This window comes from Perognathus longimembris, chromosome 1 (genome assembly GCF_023159225.1).
Source record: "Perognathus longimembris pacificus isolate PPM17 chromosome 1, ASM2315922v1, whole genome shotgun sequence".
Taxonomy (NCBI): domain Eukaryota; kingdom Metazoa; phylum Chordata; class Mammalia; order Rodentia; family Heteromyidae; genus Perognathus; species Perognathus longimembris.
In genome coordinates this window covers 107,844,607-107,860,826 of record NC_063161.1, presented here as the reverse complement: position 1 = coordinate 107,860,826, position 16,220 = coordinate 107,844,607, and the positions used below count along the sequence as shown (strand labels likewise).

The following is a 16,220-nucleotide window of genomic DNA, read 5'->3' as shown; positions in this document are numbered from 1 at the left end:
CTACTTGAGCACTTCCAACTGGAAGTGGTTAATTGGAGAAAAGTCTCTCTCAGACTTTTCTGCCTGGGCTATTCCAACTGTGATCTCAGCTTCCTGCTAATTAGGCTTACAGGTGTGAGCCACAAATGTCTGGCTATCTACCTCAGCATGTTTGAATCAAGGACCTGCCCAGGGCTCTGCATCCATTGCCCATAAAGTCCAGGTGAGGGAAATAAAGTTTCTCCTCCTACTAAAAATAAAAAAGGTAGAAACCACTGTGCCATTTGCCTTGTAGAACCTCAAGCCTCATAGCATAAGCTATAATTGTATACTTTCACTATGTGATGTTCTGGGCTTAGTGGAAGCACAGCTGGGTTCTGGATCCCTTCCTGCAGCTAGTGGGTACAGTCAGAGGTGGTTACATGGGGTCTTATCGAAGGCTGGCCTGGAGGTATGGTTCAAGTAGTTGAGTACCAGCTGAGCAAGAGCATGAGGCCCTCAGTTCAAGCTCAGGTACTGGCACACATGCACACAAGCATGAAGGTAGAATGCTGGTCTTCTTGAGGGGAAAGGGTTGGCAATGCCAAAAGTAGGCAGCCCTTGGGGTCCTCACTCTCTCACCCATCCCAGCACATTCACCTCGGGAATGAAATGAGCATATTGGCGGTCAATGCAAGACACTGTAACAGTATGATAGATGAATGACTGGAGTCAGGCTGTGTCCCCAGTGGACCCTGTGGGGTTCCTGCAGGAGGTAAGTTCTCTGTGTAGAGTTGTTGCCTACTTACTTCAAGTCTCTCAGGCCAGTGGGGAACCTGAATAGAATTCATCCCTGGTGTTTGTAAGGGTGTCTGTACACTGACCACCAGTGGGCCTGAGGGTTTGAGGTTTCCAGGAGGCCATTACAAGCTAATCCTAAGGTACCCCCCATATGAGAAGATAAGCTGCAGCAAAGGGGAGAAAACTGAGGCAGAAATATGGAGGGCACAAGGACCCCAGGGACTTCTGTGGTAAGGCTCCCCCTATTCCAGTTAAGGCTCCAATGTCTCAAAGGAAACAAAACAAGATGCTTGGAGTCATGGCTAGCTGAGAACCCTGCCTCACTTTCTCCCTCACCCCAATCTCCATTTTCTCGCCAGGGCTAGGCACCTTTGATGGCATCATGTAGAGCTGGAGGTTTCCTGCGGTGGGCACCAGAGCTGGAAAGACCAGGGCTACAAGAGGGGAAACAGATGGAGAGATTTGGCTGAGGTCATCCATTCTGGGGTGGGGGGTGGGGGAGGTAGAAGGCAAGTTAAGTGACTTCCCTAGTGAGGATCACAGTGCCAGACTGGTGTTCCCTCCCACAAGTGGGAACTTAACAAGTAGTTGGCCCACCCAGGTCGCACTCTTCAGTCTCAATTCTCCCCTGGGTGCCACTGTCCAAGCCCTGTCCACACGGATGCAAAGTCCAAGTTACTTTGGTTGATATATGAAAGGCTATACTAGACTGTATGCAGACAAGCCTTTTGCCCCATACCTGACTTACATGACCTTGAGTGACTCCTCTGAGACTCCTCTGTTTGTTTGTTTGTTTTTGGTCAGTCCTGGGCCTTGGACTCAGGGCCTGAGCACTGTCCCTGGCTGGCTTCCTTTTTGCTCAAGGATAGCACTCTGCCACTTGAGCCACAGTGCCACTTCTGGCCGTTTTCTGTATATGTGGTGCTGGGGAATCGAACCCAGGGCCTCATGTATACGAGGCAAGCTCTCTCGCCACTAGGCCATATCCCCAGCCCCTGAGACTCCTCTGAGTCTCATTTTCTTCATCTTGGAGGTGGGGTGCGATAGCCCAGGGTGGAACTCCGCGGCTGACGGGGCTGGCAAGTCCGAGACACCAGGATCCAAGCCCGGTTAGCAGTGGTGGAGCCTAGGAGGGCGGGACCAAGGTCCGGAGGGCTCAAATGAGGAGTGCATTGGCTAATTGGAGATAGGGGCGGGACCTGTGTGGAGGGCGTGGCTCAGAGCGAAAGGCGGGCTTAAAGCCCCCTGGACGTGGGCGGGGCCCAGGGTTCCTCGTGGCATGGTAACTGATCTAGTGGGGGCGGGGTTCGGTGAGAGGCGGGGTTTAGAGTTTTGGCCGCGACTCTAGACGCTGCGGACGGTCGCTGTGCCGACAAGGGGCGGAGATAGGGCGGGGCTCTGGGCTGAGCGCAGCTTCCATTCCCGGGCGGAGAGGGGGCGTGGCTAGTTGAAGGGAGGTATTTAGGGTGGTGGCAAAGTCGCGTACGCAGCTGGGAGGGATCTAGCGGGAAGAGGCCGGGCTTAGGTCCCAGCTTGCCGGGCGGCGGTCACCGGAGCCGGTGGGCCGGGCGGCAGATAGCTCCGGACGGCGGGGCGGCGCCGTGTCTGCCGCCATGACAGGTGGGCAAAGGTCCAGACTGGCCTTGACCTTGGCTGTCAGCTGTGGGCGGCGGCGCCGGTGCGGCCGCGGAGGTGGTGGGGGGCTCCTGTACTCTGCGCGGCGGGGACGGGAGACACGGAAAGTAGGGCGCCCAGGTGCAGGCTCCAAGAGGCATAATAGCAGGTAAGCTCGGAGGCTAGGGCGGGGCCGAGGCCCGGGCTCTGCAGCTGGATTTGTGGATCGTGGAGGCGTCGGGAGGAGTTGCTGTGATTCTGGCCCCGAGTTACAACTCTCAACCCCACAACTACTCCGACAAAGAGGTGGGATCAGAGCTGCATTCCTGGGCATGGTGTGGGACTCTTACGTTTCCGGCTGCTTCCCCCCGGGGGGTTGCGGGGTGTGCATGGAGACTGGAGCCGCATTTCCTAACCCCAGACTGGACTTAGGAAATCAGAGCCAGCAACTGGAATCCCCTCATCCCAAAGCTGTTATGCTGTAAGCTTGGGATGGGCCCAGCCCAGCCTGCCCACTGCTCTCTGATCTGGGTTCCGCCCACTTTCTTTCTGATCCCAGCCAAGATGGGCTGCTTGATAGATTTTGCTCTGTAAGAGGAAATCATGAAGGTCATGGGCCTGTGAGGGACCCCATGGCAAAGTGTTTGAGTCATGTGGGGGCTGCTCTGTTCACTTTTCTGCCTCATGTAGTGGAAGGTGGCCCAGGGTGTCAGAATGGAGCCACAAGTTCCCAGTTCTCTCTTGTCATAGCTTGCTGGGCTATGCACCAAAATAGGGTTTCTTGGGCTGGAACCTGATGACTTTGAAGACACCAGGCTAGAATAAACTTCAGTTGCCACCTGCTCCCCTTTGTCATCCCTCCAACTCTTAAGTTTCTGGTTGCTATTTCTAAGTAAATAAGATGCCTGGGGCTCTGCATTAGGTGCTACCTATAGCTGTATGGGGATATCTGTGTATGAATAGGGAAACAAAATCTCAGGTTGCATAGGGAAACAAAAATCTCAGACTACTCTTCTGGTCAGTGACAGAAGAAAACCCAAGCCCTGGTCCCAACACTCGTGTCTGTGCCATGCATGTCCTGATTTCCTAGCAACTTGAAAGCATGTTGATCAGGGTGCATGAGATGCACAACTTAGAGCCATGTTGCCTCCATGGGGCCGTGCCAAGGACTGAGTGTTGGTAGAGACTAAGGCAGCCCACTCCTGAGGGAGTATGTGATCTGAGAAGGTTTCTTGCTTGAAGGGACTTTGTATCTGGAGGCACACAGCCAGGCAGCAGGTCCTCAAGGTTTTGCCTTATGAAAACTGCATATATTTTCTCTCTGGTATCTAGTGGGCCACCAGATACTTCTCACAACCCTTCCTTTTGGGCTAAGAAATGGAGACCTAGAGAGCAGAGGCCTGTGAAGATCAGCTAGACAGACTTCTGAGGCCACAGGCAAGTAGTCCTGAGCTTACTGTCCTCTGTACTGCCTGGAGGCCTTCCTTTCCCTAGTCTTTGCTGCCAGCAAGCATATGTGTGAGCCAATGACTGCCAAACACTGATGGTGTCTGCACAGGGAAGGTGCTTAATAAGTTAGCTGCCTGGTGATGGAGTGATCTTAGCCCTACTAGAGACTGGTATAAGAGGGTCTTCTGAGAGAGATTCAGAAGGAGGTCGATTGCCAAGTGTCAGAACCCCAATAAGATAAGGGCCAGAGGGGGTTGGGGAGACATTCAAGGAGGCTTCACTGTCCCTGACTATGGTGTAGTTGAGGAGCTGCCAGGCAGGAAGGGGCTGAATAAGGACATGTGGGGCTAGATGCTCTAGGAGCTCAAATAGCAGGTTGAAGGCTTTGGTCTAAGCTGAGAAAGGAAGTTCAGGCTAGAGTGGGTGGAGTCTATGGCCCTGGTGCCAGTGAGGCAGGAAGTAGGGATGTAGAATTTGAGAGTCTTTCTTTGTCCTGTGAAGACAGTCCTGGCTGTGTTTACTAGGGCCTGGCATTCTGACAGGGGCTTCCCAGTTGTTGCTTGTATGGGGTTTGCATGCACATCTCACAAGAACCACAGGAAATATAGGAAACCCAGTGCCTCAGAGCTGCACAGGCAGTCTCAGCCCCTGGGCTATGGCTGCCTGTGCCAGATGACTCAGGACTCTGGTGACTCATACCTTGTGGGCAGCAGAGGCCCTGCTGGGCTCACAGGATGGGAGGAGGCTGCTACAGGACACTGTTCACCAACAGATCTTGCCCTAGGCATTGGACTGATGCCCATTTATTGCAGAACTCTTTAGTGCATGCCTACTGTGTGCTTACCCCTACGCACACTGATATAGTGCACACTGGGGCAGCAGCCTTGGGCTTGCTCCTGTCTGGCAGAGGACAGACTCATGTAGCCTATTACATGTGTTAACAAGAGAAATAGAACATCTGGGTATGAAGAGCTAATCCCAATATGCCTTTGTCTAGGTCCAGACCTCAGATCTGCCTAGCTGATTGCAGTCTTAAATAGGTACCTTGTCTTCTTGCTATGCTTCTGTTTCTTTGTCTGAAATTGAATGTGGTGGTTATGCTTATCTTGCAGAGCTGGAGAAAGGGTGGAGGTTGTGGGTAGGTATAGAGTCTACAGAATGTCTGGCTCATGAACTTGACTAGGATTCATTTTAACTCTCTAGTGAGTGCGACTGCAGGTGCTAGAGCCAGGCTGCCAGGTATACCTGGCCATGTGGCCTTGGCAGGTCCCTGGAGCAGCTGAAGAGTCTGTCTTCCACATAGACTGTGAGGGTTCAGCCAGCCTTCCGAGTCCCTAGCTGACTTCTTTGTGACCAGATAAGGTGGCTGATGACCCAAAGAGTAGGCCTGGGGAACCAGGACAAATCCTTCCCATCTGTCCTCTGGGAGACAGGAATATTGGGTAGGACATTTTGGTAGGCAGCTTTGTGAATGCAGACCCCACCCTTACACTAAGCCCCTGGAGGACAGACTTGACTTACTGGTACAGGAGATCATCTGGTTCCACCTGGCCACACAGGGCCCTATAGAGCATGGCTTGCTTCAATGGGATGAGAATTCAAAAAGCAGAAGACCAGCCCGGAGGAATTAGCAATTGAACAGAGATGTGAAAAAGACAGCATTTGAGCCTGTGCCCCATGGATGAAACCAGAGTAAAAGGGCCTACTTTTTCCAACATGTCAACTATTTTGTAAATACCTTATAGAAGTATAGCTACTTACCAGCAATGCACTTGTTTTTAATGAATGGTTTCAAAAGTTTTGACAAATACTTTTTAGCCTTTGTGGCTATCAGCCCAGGCAGAATCAAACTAGAACCTTTCTATCACTCCAAAAGGTCTTTTGCATCCCAGTTTGTCATCCATCTACTAACTAACGGAATACAAGCCTTTCCTCAAAGCTTTAATGAACAACAGCCACATCAGTCTCCAGTTAGGAAAGAGAATTAAACACAGTAGTGGTTCCCTGTTGAAGCTTTCAAGTGTTTCCATCTGCACAAAAAACCTTCCATTGTGTTTTGAAAACCAGAAAATAGCCAAAGTTTTAAGTAGTATTTTAAAAATAGATGAATTAGAGGACAAAGAATTATTCGCTTTATACATTGGACACATGCAAACTAAGTGGACTTAATAACAATAACTGAGGTTGATTGAGGTAATTCTATTTAGTTTTGGTTTTGATGGTTGGTTATTTGGCTTCTCCTAAAATGGGAAAAATATTTTAAACTTAAGCTTACAAATATTTTAAGCTGCTCACTGGTAGCTCATGTCTGCTATTCTAGCTACTCAGGAGGCTGAGATCTGACATGGTTTGAAACTAGCCTGTCAGGAGCCTAGCTAGCAGCTAAGCTCATTCTCACCTCTGGCTGTGCTGTCACCACCAGGATATGCTGGATGCAAGGACATTTGTTCACAGCCACTATCGGGAATTGCTTTACTATGTCCGCACCTTGCTATGTCCGCTTGAGTAGGTTCCTATGTTAATCAACCTTATCCTGTGTTTACTGTAATCAAATGTTGCAAACTTCAAAGCCTCTTTGTGTTCTTGAAATTTAACAACCCTATGCTATTCCCTGGTTCCAAAACTGCATATAAACTGGAAGTTAAGAATAAAGTTGGCTGCAGTCTTGAGTGACAATCTCAAGATGCAGACCTCCCGTACCCCATCTTTGCCTCTTGTCTTTTTTCTCTTGTCTTGTCTTTTTCCTTTTCTTTAATCCTCACCCCATTCATTCAGGATTCCCTTTTCACTGCCGGCTGGGTCGGCACTAGCCTGAACAGAAAGGTCTATGAAACCTTATGTCCAATTAACCAGCAAAAATCTGTAAGTGGAGCTGTGGCTTCAATGGTAGAATACCAGCCTTGAACAAAAAAAAGCTAAGCAAGAGCACAAGGCCCTGAATTCAGGCCCTACTACTATTACTAATTAGTATTATGTTATATATTTAACATATATAATTATATATAATATTATTTTCTAATCAGTTTCAGCTTTGCAGTCAGTTTCCTGAAAAAAAAAATGGGCAAGTAGCACTAAAAAGTAGGAATTTGGTTAGTGAAGTGAATTTATTTGCATATTGCTTACAGTTTTTTTGCTTTTGTTTTTTTGCCAGTTGTGGAGCCTGAACTCAGAGCTTGAGCACTGTTCCTGGCTTCTTTTTGCTCAAGGCTAGCGCTCTACCACTTGAGCCACAGTGCCACTTCTAGCTTTTTCCATATATGTGGTGCTGAGAATCGAACCCAGGGCTTCATGTATACGAGGCAAGCACTCTACCACTAGGCCATATTCCCAACCTCTGCAGTTTTTTTTTTTAATCACTTGTACTAATGGAATGGAAATATAAGCCATAAAGATTCTCAAATATAGGTTTCATTCTGGGCTCTTTCACCTTAATCTATGTCTGTCTTTATGCCAGTACAACATTGTTTGGATTATTGTTTTAAAGTTAGAAACTGAGTCTTCCAGAATTATTATTCTTTTTAAAGATTGTTTTGGCTGTTCAGATGCTTTGAAATTCTACATAAATTTCAGAATAGATTTTTGTTTTTGCAAAGCTATAACAAAACACCATTGGGGTTTTGATAGAGATGGCATTGTGTGTAGATAGCTTTGAGTAGTGTTCTCATTGTCACAGAATTATCCTCTTGTCCATGAATGTGAGGTATCTTTCCTTTTTGTTAGATGGTTAATTTTTTCCCAACAGTGTACATATTTTTGTCTCCTTGATTAAATTTGTTTTTATTTTGTTTACTTTAATGCCATTATAAATAGATTTTCTTAAATTTTTTAATTGTTCATTATTAGTATATAAAAATGAAACAGTTTTGTGTGCTGACTTCAGGTCTTACAGTCTTGCTGCATACATTGATTAGCTTTAGCAGTTTTTAAAGAAGACTAAGATTTTTTTGTTGGTCAGGGGGCTTGAACTCAGGGTCTGAGCAGCATTGTCCCTGAGCTTTTTCACCCAATGCTAGTACTCTACCACTTTGAGCCACAGGGCCACTTCTAGGTTTCTGGTGGTTAATTGGAGAGTTTCACTGACTTTCCTGCCTGGCTGGCTTTGAATCACCATCCTCAGATCCCAGCCTCCTGAGTAGCTAGGATTACAGGCATGAGCCACCAGCACCCAACTAAGATTTTTTAAATATATAAAACCATGTCACCTGTAAACAAAGATAAACTTACTTCTTCCTTTATAATTTGGATGCCTTTTCTTTTCTTGTCTAATTGCTCTGACAAGAACTTCTAAAACTATACTGAATGGAAGTGGCAGGAGAAGACATCCTTGTCTTGTTTCTGAACCTAGAGGAAAAGCTTTCATCGTTGAGTGTGATTGCTGGGATATATACTATATAAACATATATACATTATATAAATATATGGCTTGAATCATGTTGAGGAAGTTTTCCTCTGCCTTAGTTTGCTTTGTGCAACAGTGAAAGAATTCTTGACACTGGATAATTTACAGTGAGCAGACATTTACTGGCTTATAGTTTTGATGGCTAAGTAGTTCTGGAAGTAAAAGGCCTTCTTGCTATGTCATACCATGGTTGAAGTTGAAAGGGCAAGAAAGAATGTGATGATGAACTTCTTAGAACCAGAATGAATCCATTTACAAGGGTAGATCTTCATGATATAAGCATCTCCTACTAGGCTCTACCTCCCAACACTTGCATTGGTCATGAAATTTCCAACACATGCACATTCAAACCCTAGCATCTTCTATTTCTAATTAATTGAGCATTGGCATCAAGAAAGAGTGGTGAAATTTGTAAGTTCTTTTTCTGCATCAATTGAAATTATTTACTTTTTTTCATTCTGTTAGCATAGTCTATTACATCAAGTTTTATATTTTGAACCATCCTCATATCAAGAATAAATCTGGATATAGTTCTTTTAATATGCTGCTGAATTGTATTCTTTGTATTTTGTTGAGGGTTTTAACATCAATATTTATAAAGGGTATACCATGTAATTTATCTTATTGTGTGTTTGTCTGATTTGAGTATCATGGTAATTCTGATGTCATGTAATAGTTATAAAGTGCTCTTTTCTCTTTAGTGTTGGGAGAATTAGGTTGGACTTGGCTTATTTTTAAATGCTTGGTAGAATTCACCAGAGAAACCATCTGGTCTTAGCTTTTCCTTTTGGGGGCAGTTTTGATTACTGAATTAAACCTTGTAAGTAGTTAGAAGCCTTGTCAGGTGTCTTATTTATTTATGGTTTAGTTTTGAAGGAGGGTATGTTTGTCCTTGTGTCCTTGAGGTAGTGGACAAGTGGCCACATGTCAATAAGGTTTCCAGAAAGATCCTGTGACCCGTGCCTGTCTACATCCTCTCCACCCCTCAGCACTAAAGATCTGTCTTCTGTGGAGTGTGTGTGTGTGTGTGTGTGTGTGTGTGTGTGTGTGTGTGTGTGTATTTTCTGGAGTCAAACCTTTAAAGCCTTGTGCTTGCTTAGCATGTGATCTACAGTGTTAATGCTTTAATGTTTTTTGTTTCTTTTTTGACAGTCCTGGGGCTTGAATTCGGGGTCTGGGCACTGTCCCTGAGCTTCTTTTTGCTCAAGGCTAGCACTCTACCACTTGAGCCACAGCACTACTTCTGGCCTTTTCTGTTTATGTAGTACTGAGGAATTGAACCCAAGGCTTCATGCATGCTAGGGAAGCACTCTACCACTAAGCCACATTCCTAGCCTCCTTTAATGGTGATTTCTGATAGAAAACCAAAGGACAAGGCTGTTCCTGGGAGAACTTGTTGGTTTGCTGGTGGTAGAAGCTTTAAGGTCTTCCTGACGTGCCTTGTCTCATGGTGCTCCCAGCACAGGCCACCCTGAGCCCCCTCCCTGTTCTTGCATCTACATGGCTGATTCATCTACATTGCAGTATTGCTCAGGTCTAGGCCTTCTTTGAGCAGCTATGCTTTCCCTTGGCCCTACCTATTTTCAGATGGCATTGTGGGTGCCTGTGGGATGGCATGTTCACCCTTCTAAGTTTATTTTCTATGAGCATAGAAGAGGAGCCAGAGAATGTGTCCTTTTCTGGGTTTCTGCCAAGCCGGCCCACTTCCATCTTTTGGCAAGGTGAGTTGGTAGGTCGTTATTTCCCCATGTGTGATGGCCACCATGTGAGCTGAGACATCTGTGATTTGGCAGGTATATATATACTTGAGGGAGCTCATCGCCCTTCCAGCAATGTGTGGAGCCTCCTGAGGTCAACACCAAGGGAGCCATTTTTGGTCCCCCTTAGGGCTGCACTGGCTTATGTCCTGTGTTCCCCACGTGTTTCAGATCAGACCTACTGTGACCGCCTGGTGCAGGACACACCTTTCCTCACAGGCCAGGGGCGCCTGAGTGAGCAGCAGGTGGACAGGATCATCCTCCAGCTGAACCGCTACTACCCACAGATCCTCACCAACAAGGAGGCTGAAAAGGTGCTGAAGAGGTGAAGGTGGGGGAACCCAAGCTGCCTCTCTTGTTTCCCTTTCTTTTGGGGGCTAAGAGAAGCTGTTGGAGTTGGCTCTGAGTCATCTTCTCAAGGGATGGCCCACCAGGATAGTCTCAGGTGGCATACCTGGGCCTGGGTGCCAAAGCTACCAGAGCTCAAGACTGCCTGAGTGACCCCAGAATACTGTCTCTCTTCATGTCCTCTTGCCTGCCATGACCACATCCCACAGCATGTGACAACAAACAATAGCACATAGCAGCATAAGACAAGAAGCAGGAAACAGAGGGTGGGTCACCATGATGCCACACAGAAGTCCAAAGTAGGCAAAGACTTACTGCCTGTTCTCTCTTCATTTCTTCCTTGAGTGTGTGAGCTGGAAAGCCCAGCACCTCAGATATAGAGGCTGCAGCGGAAGCTCTGGCCTGGAGCAACTGGACCCTATCCCAGGGCAGGAGCTGGATTTGCCCAATGCCACTCAGCAGAGGTCAGGGAGGCTGGTCATGTTGGGAGCCTCAGCTTCTCTGTGCAGTGGGCACGAGAGTCCTGTGCTTGCAAGCTGTGGTGCAGACTTGCGCATCTCATAAATGGTGTCAACCATGTTCCTTCCTGGCCCATAAGAGCTATAGTTACTACTCCTTGGACAGAGGAGGCTGCTGAGACCTAAGAGAAAGTCATGTGCCAGAGTCACCCTTCTCAGGCTTGGCCTCTCAGAGATGTGATGTACCATGTGCACTCTGCTGGGGATGGCATGTTAGATGCAATTCCTGGGTTCTATCCCAGGAAGTCTAATCCTGACTACTTCCCCAGACCTGGGGGACCTGAGAGGTTCTGGGTTTCAGGGGTACAGGTGAGAGTTGAGCCTGCCAAACCCCAAGCTCCAGCCCCTTCCCTGTGGTACCTCCTCCTTAGCAGTGGTCACTGACAATGCAGTGTCTGGCTGCTGGTACCAGATTCCTAATAGTCTTTTGAGGTCCAGGCCTACCCCCTGCTGTTCTGTTGAGTGCCTCCTAGTCTCTTCCTGTCTTGGAACTGAAGTTTCCCTACTTATTGAGGAGTCACAGTGCCACTTGCAGTGTAGTTTGAGGTTTGGGAGCCCTAGAACAGGAAAGGTTGGTCAGGACAGAACCAGACTGCTAACAACTCGGATGCTGGCTACATTATGAGAGCCATATAATGATTTAAAAACCTAACAGCTCAAATCATCTCACCACTATAACTAGAAGTCTAATACATGCTCAGTTTTTAAAAGTTTCCAAAAATAAAAAGCCAGGTGCCAGTGGCTCAAGCCTGTAATCCTAGCTACTCAGGAGGCTGAGATCTAAGGATCGTTGCTCAAAGCCGGCTTGGGCAGGAAAGTCCATGAGACTCTTATCTCCCTCCAATTAACCACCAGAAAACCAGAGTGGCGCTGTGGCTTAAGTGATAGAGCACTCGCCCTGAGCTGAAAAGCTCAGGGACAGCGCCCAGGTTCAGCGTTCAAGCCCAATGCCAAAACCACCACCACCACAACAACAAAAGTTTCTCACAGGCACCCCACACCTTGGTGATTTATGGTTTAACTTGACTCCCTTATAGTAATGGGTTACAGCCACCAGGGGGCAGCGTGAGGCCATAGCTTCCTGGTCCCTGGGGTCAATGAAGAGTGCCCTGTCCACTGACCCTTACAACTACATGCTGGCTCAGCAATGCATCAGGAAAAAATGTTTTCTCAGCTAATATTTCAAAGATTGGGTTCAGGTTCCTATAACTATAAAATAATAGCAGTTAACATTTATGTCATCTCTTTAGTGGCCCTACCATGTGGGTTTGTTATTCACTTTTTACCAATAAAGAAAACAAGTCTCAGAGGTTTGTAGTGACTTACTGAAGCCACACAGGAAGCCACGTTGGCCTTACCACTTAGGGTGACATCCCCTGCCCCATGCTTGCTTTGTGGTGCCGCTTAGCCTAGTAGCATCTCTTCTACCCTATGGGAAATGAGGATTGGCAGTAATGCCCATAACTGCAGCAGTGTTGGGGTCCATGCAGGTATGGTGAGGGATACTGGGGGTCCCCATACCTGGAAAGGACACTGAGGCTGGGAGCCTGAGCCTGGTGTTCCACCCTGGCCATGGCTGCCCCCTCCAGCATGCTCTTCCTTCTGCCCTCAGTTCCGGAACCCCAAGGCCTCCTTGCGTGTGCGGCTCTGTGACCTCCTGAGCCACCTGCAGCAGAGAGGTGAGCAGCATTGCCAGGAGTTCTACCGAGCCCTGTACATCCACGCCCAGCCTCTGCACAGCTGCCTGCCCAGCCGCTACACCCTGCGTAAGTCCCACCTCCCCACCATCACCGCTCTGTGCTGGTCCAAGAAGACCATTCTGCCGGCTGGCTATGTCTTAAACATCCTGGGTACTCATCTGAAGCTGCAGCAGCACAGACCTGGGCATCTCTGCCTTCCCCAGCCCTCCCAGAGACTGCCCTGTGGCCTCCCAGGAAGAATCTCATAGGAACTGCTGTCTGCCTGCCTGTCTCTGTCTCTCTCCCTGTCTCCTTCCCCCACTGTTCTGTCCCTCTTCCCTTCTCTTCCTCCCTTCATCCCTCTGACCCTTCATCCCTCACCCTACCTTTCTTCTTGTGCTGGTTTTTTCTTTTTTGTTGGTTGTGGGCTTGAACCCAGGACCTGGGCACTGTCCTTGAGCTCTTTTGCTCAAGGCTAATGCTCTGTCACTTTGAGCCACAGCTCCACTTTTGGTTTTTGAGTGGCTAATTGGAGCTAAGAGCCTCACAGATACTTTTCTGCCCCAGCTAACTTCAAACCAAGATCCTCAGCTCTCAGCCTCCTGAGTACCTAGGATTATAGGCGTGAGCCACCAGTGCCTGGCCCTTGTGCTGGTTTACACACTGTAGCCTGCATCCCATATATCTGGTCTTCTTCCTTTTATACCTTCATGAATGAGGGTGCCTTCATATCCATGAAGTCAGCCTTGTCCACACAGTGTAAGGTGCTCTTGGGCCATTCTAGCCTGGACTTAGCCCTGTCCACAGCAGGCATTGTGGTGTTTCTGTAAGGTATCCTTGGGTGCAGAGGGCTGGTCAAAGGCTTGTGTTCCCCCAACTCTGGGATGTTCTAAGTCCCAAGATCTACCTCTAAGCTTGTGGGACCAGACAGGGCATAGCAACGCTGGGATGGCGGCTCCCTTTTGTGGCTGTAGGAGTGGGGAATGCTGTCCTCAGCCAAAGGGATGAGATGACCCAGCCCAAGCCCCTCAAGAGTCTGATCCCAATGATGCATCTCCAGGCCTCTCAGGACATAGTACAGTCACGTAGGATAGTATAGGACAGGGTGGATGGGTCCTCTCACCACAGCTGTCTATTCCAGAGGTATTCCAGAAGACAGCTAGATGGAGCCACACCCCTGCAGGAGATAAAGCACCTTCCAGGGCTCATAGGTAGCCCCTGGTCTGTCTGGCAGGTGGGCTGCCTGCAGAGGTCCTGCTGGGAGATCTGGGGCTAAGGCTTCCTGTGCCTGGCAGCTCATGAAAACTGCAGTCAGAGTTGATAGTGAATAGTCATGCTGTATTAGGTATCATGTGACCAAAAGACATGTGCTCCACACACATGGCCCTTGATGTGGGCTTCCCTGAGGGTCTAACTACACTATGCCCTGGCATCTTAGGGACACAAGGGACCATGCAAGTGCCCAGCAGCCTCAGGAGGTAGACACAGCCTTGGGTATCCAAGGGTGCTCTCAGGTCCATCCCTTGACTAATTGCACTGTGATTTTGTTTCCAGAGAATTCAGAGTACACAGAGCTCGACTGGGGCAGCGAGAGCTACGAGCTGAGTGACAGGGGTAACGCGCTCCGCTGCCTCCCTCTCTCTTTCTCTCTATCTCCCTTCCCTCTCCCCGAACCTCTAGGCTCTGTCTCTGCCCCAGGGGCTTCTCCATCCCAAGGCTGGGCTCCATTCTTACCTTCATGTTGGTGGACAGCCCCTGAGGTTCTCACTAGCCTGTAAAATAACTAACATTCCTTTTTCCCCAGGACCCATGAGCTTCCTGGCAGGCCTGGGCCTGGCTGCCGGCCTAGCCCTCCTCCTTTACTGCTGTCCTCCAGGTGGGTTCAGGCGGCCTCACAAGATCCTAGGTGAAACAGGCTCCAGGCCAGCCACTGGCCAGGACTACAGGAGAGGACCCTGGATCCTGTGCACATAGGGGCCCCTTGGCCTCTCTGCTGCCTCAGTTTCCTCACCTATACAGTGGGAAGGGGTCAGACCCCATCATCCTTCAGGACTCCTGAGATAGTATGGGAGCCCCCAATCCTACGTGGTAATCAGAGGACAACACTCAGGGAGGAGGGGGAAGATGGGGCCTAGGATTAGAGAGTTCTGCTATACCTGTGACCTTGAGTCACTTCCCTAAAGCCTGGGTCTTGCCACCTCTAGAGATCCATGACTGATAAGCTGGAGGCCACCAAGACAACACAGTGCCAAGTCAAGTCCAGGCCCACTCTCCCTCCCCCATCCTATGATGCCTGAGTTTGTCACCACCAGGGAAGGGCCTCAGGGGTGGGGCCGGGTGCATGCCCACACAGTCCCATACACCCAAGGCCTGTGGGCCACTCAGGCAAGAGCTGGGGACTCCAGATCTGTCCCAACTCAGGTCTTTTAATTCACATGTCATGACCATGTGGGAATGAGAGAGTGACATCATTGCCCAGCCTGCTCTGGCCCCCACAGAAGTCAGCAAGGCCAGGACAGATCACCATCATGGCTGGCTGTTGGACCTGAGCCTTCTCTTTGTCTTCCAGACCCCAAAGTATTGCCAGGAACCCGGCGTATCCTCGGCTTCTCACCAGTCATCATCGACAGACATGTCAGCCGCTACCTGCTGGCCTTCTTAGCAGATGACCTCGGGGGATTCTGATAGACTCAGACCCTGAGTCTCATGTGCTGCTCAACCAAAGAATCTCCTGGCTGCCCGCCACAAAGCCAGCACCTCTTTTTCTAAATGCTTATTTTTCACTATTTATAATTTCTATAAGAAGCTTATCACCTTCACCCTGCAAGGTGCCTAATGTATTAAATGTTTGTCATCTCAGCCTCTCACTTTCTTGTCTCAGGAGGGTCTCCACAAGATTCCGACTGACTGCTCCATACTAGGGCTTGAATTCAGCACCTCGTCTTCTCACTTGACTTTTATAGAAGACAAGAGTCTCTTGGTCTTATTTGCCCTAGCTGACTCTGAACTGTGATGTTCAGATCTCAGCCTCCTGAGTAGCTTGGATTTACATGAGCAACCAGTGCCCGGCTCTCCTGGCTTCAAGACTAGCCTTTGGTCCAGGGCTTCCCCTCCCCATATCTTTGTGTCTCCCTACTGTGCCCTTTCCCTCAGACATCTCCTACTTGGTCCCAACTTCTAAGACCTCTTATACTATCCTCCATTCCCTCCTACCTCACATGTCCCCGTATTGTCTTTCCTTCCCTTGTTGCATCTCAACCTCCCTGGCCACCTGGTGCCCCCTGGTGGCTCAGTCACCTGATCGCATTGGCCAGCTGGCACCTCTGAGTCCTGAACTGCTGATAGCCTCCCTGCCTGCCAGACTCCAAGTACCCAGGCCTTGCCACTATGGTTAGGAAGCCTAGCCTAGAGAGGGAACCACTAGCCTGAGTCACTCAGCTAGCGGATAAAGGGACATTCGGCCAGGATGGAGCTCAATCTACTTTGTCCTGTTTGCCTTCTTGTGATTATCCAATGAACCCCCATGTCCTTGCTGGACTCATTCCCTTGACCTCGTAGTCTTTGGCCAATCACTAGAGCCCCAGCTTCTCCACACCTCTGTATCCAGAGAACAGAGGTATCAATAGAGCTGGGCAGTTGAGCCCACTTCCCAGCCACTATGCAGGGTAGATGAGGTATCAGAGCCACTACAGATGGA

General features: G+C 48.9%; 1 protein-coding gene across 3 annotated transcripts; it reads left to right on the top strand.

Moving 5' to 3' along the window:
• Positions 1–2,234: 2,234 nt before the first annotated feature.
• On the top strand, positions 2,235–15,382 carry Card19 (caspase recruitment domain family member 19). 3 transcript variants are annotated; one of them, XM_048343277.1, is made up of 6 exons: positions 2,236–2,379; positions 10,150–10,292; positions 12,457–12,610; positions 14,078–14,137; positions 14,328–14,394; positions 15,088–15,382. In XM_048343277.1, exons 1-6 carry the CDS (start codon positions 2,373–2,375, stop codon positions 15,206–15,208), a joined length of 552 nt encoding a protein of 183 aa, XP_048199234.1. In that variant the 5' UTR covers positions 2,236–2,372; the 3' UTR covers positions 15,209–15,382. The 3 variants fall into 3 exon arrangements, with proteins under 3 accessions (XP_048199319.1, XP_048199234.1, XP_048199146.1); XM_048343189.1 differs by having other exon boundaries at positions 14,328–14,399; positions 15,093–15,382; XM_048343362.1 differs by lacking the exon at positions 14,078–14,137 and having other exon boundaries at positions 2,235–2,379; positions 14,328–14,399; positions 15,093–15,382.
• Positions 15,383–16,220: the final 838 nt, after the last annotated feature.